The 6,566-nt window shown below is 40.0% G+C and overlaps 1 protein-coding gene across 2 annotated transcripts; it reads right to left on the bottom strand.

Annotated features, from left to right (window-relative positions):
- Positions 1-3,239: 3,239 nt before the first annotated feature.
- lsm6 (LSM6 homolog, U6 small nuclear RNA and mRNA degradation associated) lies at positions 3,240-6,106 on the bottom strand. 2 transcript variants are annotated; one of them, XM_078262659.1, is made up of 4 exons: positions 6,021-6,106; positions 5,471-5,576; positions 5,249-5,362; positions 3,240-3,435 (listed from the first exon to the last, which is right to left on the bottom strand). In XM_078262659.1, the coding sequence occupies exons 2-4, from the start codon at positions 5,562-5,564 to the stop codon at positions 3,401-3,403; spliced, it is 243 nt and encodes an 80-aa protein (XP_078118785.1). In that variant the 5' UTR covers positions 5,565-5,576; positions 6,021-6,106; the 3' UTR covers positions 3,240-3,400. The 2 variants fall into 2 exon arrangements, with proteins under 2 accessions (XP_078118785.1, XP_078118794.1); XM_078262668.1 differs by lacking the exon at positions 6,021-6,106 and adding an exon at positions 5,882-5,979.
- Positions 6,107-6,566: the final 460 nt, after the last annotated feature.

Here is a 6,566-nt window from a genome sequence, read left to right as displayed (position 1 = left end):
GCTGGGAATAGCTTCTTCCAGATAAGAAGGTCATGGGTTACATTTCTGGCCAAGGTTGACTATCCTCAGGGCTAAATAAAGAGCCTAGGGGTTGCAGAGCGCCAGAGGCTAGCACAGGCCCTCGCACTCAATTAGGATCAAAGCAACCGTCAAACTTGAACTTGGATTTAGGTTACTGAAAGACAAGGAAGTGAAGGAAACATTCTGGATCAAAACACCAGTGATGCACACTAACACAGACTTCATCCTGATATATTTTGAGGGGAATAACTACACCTGATTAATGGAATAATAGACAAACACGGAACGTTCAGTTTAATAATCAGTAGCAGCTGTTTTCAACATTACTCAGCCATTGTTACGCTGTTTCTAAGGTGTTTGTTTATTCTGCGCTAACCTAACAAGACCTGTGACCCAGCCAGTGGAATGTGAGAGCAGAGACACAGTGTGGGAGGTCACCGCCATCATTTACATCCTAAACACAAGACAGGCTGTCAGGCAGAGGTTAAAGCTGGTCAAGTTCACACAGGACAGCACAGATCCCAATACACTGTGGGGAGGGAGGTCTCTGTACACATGCGAAAACAGATTGTCACTTACATCTATACATACATGGAGTGGGTGGAAGTATAATGTAATGCAGGAAGCATGATTGATGATTTTTGTTTAACTTACTGTTGTTGTTTTTTAAGAGTCAGAGAGGTGTTGATTGAGCCTAATGGTATGTTTTGAGGCTGTAATTTGTGGTGTTTTTGTTGCATTTAAGGTGTTTCTGATATTTTGTCTACCTCCGTACATTCACCACATTATTTGGGCTATGCAGACACATGATGCATTTGTTTACTGTGTGGTGATTCACCTTGATACTGCTTAATATGTGCAACAAGAAGATAAAAGGTAGGGAGAGAAACATGATTTGAATGTTCCAGATGTGTAACAAACTCAAAACCATGCATATGAAAAGATCCACTCTGAATAGATTTGCATAGAAGAAGATAGAAATGTGTCCTTGCCCAAATGAGAACATGGTACAGCCAAACATAGGGGGGGGGGATCACTGATTTTCAGGTTGTCCTTGTCATCCTTTGATCCCTTGTGAAAAGGCTAGACAGCCATGCTGCAGTGATCAGTCAGGGTCAAAGTCACACTCCTCCCTCCTGTGACTCCACTGTAGTTTTGTAGCTCTGGCAGCTGGTGGTGCTGTAAGACTTGAGTCTCCCCCTTGCTTTTTCTCCGACATAACAAGGCTGTCACCTATTCTATCCTCCTTTGTCCTCTCCCCTCCATCACTCACCTCCATACGTCAACGCTGAGCCACTGCAGCATCCTTTGCCAGCGCCTGAGCCACTCTGCTTTTATGGGCTGAGTGGGGACGTACCAGTGCCCAAAACATACTAATAGACAAGGGGGAAAGGCATCTTGAAACAAACTAAATTAAAAAAAGGGTTATTTCTCACATTCATTGTGCATGTTGTGTCAATGATCCAAAAGAAATAAATGTCAGTTTGAAAAGGGGTTGTGAGGCTAAAATCAATAAGACATGCAAAATTATAAAGTGAGTGCATGAGTTCTGGTTTTTTTCCTGTTTTTTAAAGTGCATGGTTCAATAGCATGATGTCTGCCACTAGGTCATTTGCGTGAACGATATTAATTGGGTTCCCTGTGAGGCCACACAGCCAGCGGCTCAGTTATGATTCCATTGGGTAAATATTTGCCTGTACTAACCCTCACTAGGTGCCATAATGATTCTTTGTGTGTTGCACTGTGTACAATGTGTTTCTGTGTACACATCACTCAGTGCCTATGTCTGCCTGTGTGTGTGTGTGTGTGTGTGTGTTGCAGCTCAATCCCCTATCCTCCCAACGTTCCCTCTCTACAGCTGCAGCTCGGCAGTTTGATCAATAAGGCGTCCTTCATTCTCAAGTCGGGCCTGACCTTGGCAGCCTTTTGTCTCCTTCCAGGGGCCAGAGTGCGCATGTACAGGTTGGAAAACAAGGCTCTCAAAAATCCACCCTTGGAAGGAAAATAATTCCCCTCACTGCCTCCTCACTACAGCATTCTCATTAAGAGCCTAATGAATCATATATTTATAGCGTTCTTATCTTAGCGTAATGAGGTGAAGCCACTTTTGAACTCATTTGCTAAATTACCACAGGCCACACTGAAATGAAATAAACTTACAATTCCTTGCATATGCTGCTGCATTCATTTTCACAGGGCAACGGAAAAGGCAGAGCTACTCCGAACCTCATGAACAGTGAGCATCGATGTGCAGTCACAGATGACAAAGGGTAAGCTGGGTGTTCCGAGACATTTGAAAGCACTAAAACATGGAGGTCTGTTGCAGAGGGCAGGGGGAGTTGATCTGACAGAACTGTTTACATGTTAATGCAGCCTGACATAGCCTGCAGGTGGCACTATTTATGAATTAGTCCTGCAGACACATTCTTATTTTGTTATTCTGTCGTGGATATTTAAATGTATGTAAGTGAAGAATTTTCTTCCATGTGTACATATTGAATTGTTAATACTGCATTAAAACAAGCCACAAGTTACTTTCGTATGTATGGGTACTCCATCATGCAGTCATATGCTCTATAAATTACTCTCCAGGATAATGGTAAAGTCCAGATGCAGGTACATTCTTGGGTTGAGTCATCATATACAGCTGCAGGAATACTTTCATTACTCATGCTCAATTTCAAAACCAGCAAGCTCAAGATAGAAAGCTTTCAAAAACTTGTTTTTTTTAGCTATACAAACAGCTATTTATCCAATTACTTGTAATATAAAGTTAATGCAGGATGATGGGTACATTTGTACACAGGCCATTCAGTAATGGGTTTCTGCAGGCAAGTCGTATCAAGATCAATTACAACATTAGTACATTAATACTGACAAATTACAAAATTATGTTCTAATCCTTTAGAAGCCTTGTGGTAAAACAGTGGTACATTTGCTTGCTCCAGGGATAAACTTTAAGTGAATGATTTAGCCAAAAACACCCCATCTTTATTCCACTGGCAGTGGAGAAGCCTGATATATTCAAGAATGAAATCAAAAGATATTTCAATATCAACGACAGCTCCACACTTGACGAGCTTTTCCAAATAAGGCCTGTTGAAATGATATTGTTACTTCAAACCCTACATTTACATTTTTACAAAGAACAATTGAGAATGTTTTTTTCTTGTCATGCTAACACCAAAATGTGTAAATAATAGTCACCAAATCAGACATGAATCAAAACTTGATTTATTAACATATTACATTTTTACAAAACAAACATTCTTCAGGACTTTGGGCTTTACAGAACCAAAAACAGGGAGAGTTGTCCACTGATGAATCAAACGCTGGAAAAAAAAACTGGGGGGAAAAAAACAAAACAGAATGGTCTCAACTACACTTTCCTCTTCTGGGTGCTGATGTAAAGGACTGTGGAGAGAGAGAGAGAGAGAAAAAAAGAGAAAAACATTAAGGGTTGTAGTTCTACTTAGAGATGTTCCGATACCGATACCAGTATCGGTATCGCCTCCGATACTACCTAAAACGCTGGTATCGGGAAGTACTGGAGTTTATGCACCGATCCGATACCACGTAATAAAGCCCTCAAGAAAAAATACGTTAAAGTAGTTTATTTATGTTCTTTTTCTGTTATAACTGACTGTCAAACTGGAGAATAAAAGAACGTTCTGTGGCATTCATGTTTCACAAAGAGTTTAACCTGAGCCAGACCGACAACAAAGATAGAAATCATATCACATCCATACAGGGATAGTAGCATACAGTTGTTAAAACATAACATCATATATGACACACTGGTATCGGCTCGGTACTCGGTATCGGCCGTTACGCAAGTTCAGGTATCAGAATCGGTATCGGGAAGCAAAAAAATGGTATCGGACCATCTCTAGTTCTACTGAGCAACACGTTGACATATCTGAGACCTATCTGAAATGTATCAACATCATTTCTTGTTTTATGGTCATTTGATGTGATCATGCATCATACGAGGCCAAATATTTGGGTGGCCCAACCACCCAGATCTCAGTGTGAAAAAAACATTTCTCATCCTAGAGACATTTTCAGAATTTTTTTGGACTGGTCATTCTGGGTGCAAGTGCAGACTGTACAGAAAAGCAGTCAGGTAAACTAATTGTTACTTTTATTTCAATCTGCTTTTATCGACCTGCTCGGTTTGGACTAAAATGGCCCCATGTTTAGCTGTTGGCCCTTTTATCACACTAAGAACTCCACTGGCCAGCATGACTCATGTTCAAGAGGGAGTCACACAGTAAATACAGTACATGGCTGGTGTGAGGTAAATTCTGGACGAAGGCTGAAGATATGGACTGACGAAAAATAAATAAAAACAGATTCTTCAAGCGAAAGGTGAATACAGCTAGTCTGAAACACACTTACTATAATCCTTTATTCATCAAAGATTGACAGCAGACAAAAGTTTAAAAACAGAAAGAAATAGCAGGAGAGCTCCTAATGTTTGTTGCTTTAAGCTTTCCACATTAGCAATATTTCACAGCAAAGCTAGTTTTGTAGATTTAAAGAACAGGTCACACTTTTTAGAATAAGTGAATGGGGCCAGTTAAAGGAACATTTTAAAACTGAAAAACCCATCAGAATACAATTTTAGTGTTTTTCAGGTGGTTGATTGACCCATAAGGTCTTTCTGTGTCATAGGACTTTTTTTCTTGTTGTTTGTCACTTAAACTGTTTTGTTAACAGGCACCATTTGAAGCTCTATCACACTTCCAAAGATATCTCTGCCCACATCCCTGAACGGATCTTACAGGCGGTACGGATCGGGTACTGACAATCCCTCTTAGACTGAGCTGATATACACGCATCACTGCCAGTAAAATACTCATATTTAAAAGGGGTACTTCAGTGATTTAAAAAGAAGAAATCTCTTAAGGAAAAAATTATTTAAATTTATCACTGGGGCACTTGAATAGAATAGAGTTATTAGTAACACCTGTGCTTTTTATACTATGACAGGACGAAATGTCTGCTGTGAAAAAGGCATCTATGGCCTATGTCTGCGTCTACAAACTTTCCTCAGAGAATGGGTTACTTTTCTCAATAAGCTCTCACTAGTCCCTCATCTAGGCTTGTATGAGACAGACTTTTGTACACATGTAATGATGACAAAAACCATGCACTGCCTCAAGTCTTCAAGTGCCAACATGTCTATATATTGGCGATATAATTATAAATTGGAGAATCTCACCATTGTTTCCTCTTAGAAAAGCATCTCCGTACTTGTTCTTAAGCTGCCCATTGACATACTCCTCAGTCTGCTCTATGGCGATGTTCATGTAACCATCCAGGCAGGCCAGGACACCTGTACAGGTCATGCATGTGCAGTGATTTAGTTAAAGAGAATTCATAATGGCTTTTAAAATGACATAATGTAAACAAATGGATAGGTTGTAAATGCCAGGTGCATTACCTCTGTAATCGACACCAGAGTTCAGTTTGACCACCACAGGTCTCCCAATTATCTGCTTTAGAAAGTCACTTGGGGTCTGCTTTCTCAGACTCATCTTGGCTGTGATCTGAAAAGGTAGAAGTAACAGTAGATGTTATGGTCGTAGCTAGTTTCTTTCACTTAGCTAGCTAAATTAGCATCATGTCAGCTAACTCGTGCTCGATGGCGTTCATTCGTTCAATCCAACAGTAGGGGTTTTCCTACGATGAGTTTTTGAGTGTAGCAGCACGTAATGTATCTGATTTGACCAAAAAGTACTGTAGTAGCATATAGCTTAGTCACAATTAGTGTAACTGTTAGCTAATGCTGTGAGAACAAGGAGCGTTAGCTGCTAGCTAACTAGTGTAGCTAACCCGCTAACTGCCAACTCACTTCAATGAATATGCTTGCACTTAACGCTGTGAGATGGTCGTTTTCCTTGTAAGTACACGCATCCGTTTATTTGAATCAAAACGGACTGCACATAGTGCAGTTTGTTTTTGATAAATGTTATCCGTAGCATTCCACTTACCGATGGACGTCTCGCCTCAAAACAATTGTTTTTGGCAATGGACCGCGAATTGACCAATCAGAGGCGTGCACTATACGGAGACTGAGTGAGGACAAAAACCCGCAGCGGTACACATTGTGTGAGGTGAAAACTAGAGACAGAACCGTTGACAGACAGACTTAGTATGCTCCAGTTTGAGAGTTTGACATATTTCACTATGTTTAAGACACATTTTTAGTCAACAAATCAACAGACATCAATTTGCAACACAGCAGCATTGTACTTAATATAGATTACCCTATACAGTTGCTGTATGCTGCACAAGCAGCAGGCAGAGTCTATTTTTCAACCTAAAATTAGATAGCCTACATATGAATAAATATGAGAGGGTACGTACGATCATATTAAGTTGAATATTTGATTCTAAATCAAATGATTCTAAAATAGTATAAGTAGGCTATAAGTAGTCACAACTGAGGTTGTACATATAACAGCAATATAATTCCAGCTCCAAATGGACGTAGGCCCTATCTTCTGTGTTTTATATTTTATATTTTTTATTGATAT

Source organism: Sander vitreus, chromosome 2 (genome assembly GCF_031162955.1).
Source record: "Sander vitreus isolate 19-12246 chromosome 2, sanVit1, whole genome shotgun sequence".
Lineage (NCBI taxonomy): Eukaryota > Metazoa > Chordata > Actinopteri > Perciformes > Percidae > Sander > Sander vitreus.
This window is presented reverse-complemented; position numbering and strand designations above follow the sequence as displayed.

Excerpts from the sequence above, each read along its gene's own strand:
- lsm6 (XM_078262659.1), bottom strand. The coding sequence starts at position 5,564 with ATGAGTCTGAGAAAGCAGACCCCAAGTGACTTTCTAAAGCAGATAATT. Across the intron at positions 5,363-5,470 it reads CTCTGGTGTCGATTACAGAG|GTGTCCTGGCCTGCCTGGAT; the intron begins GTAATGCACCTG and ends TGACCTGTACAG. Across the intron at positions 3,436-5,248 it reads TTTTCTAAGAGGAAACAATG|TCCTTTACATCAGCACCCAG; the intron begins GTGAGATTCTCC and ends CTCTCTCCACAG.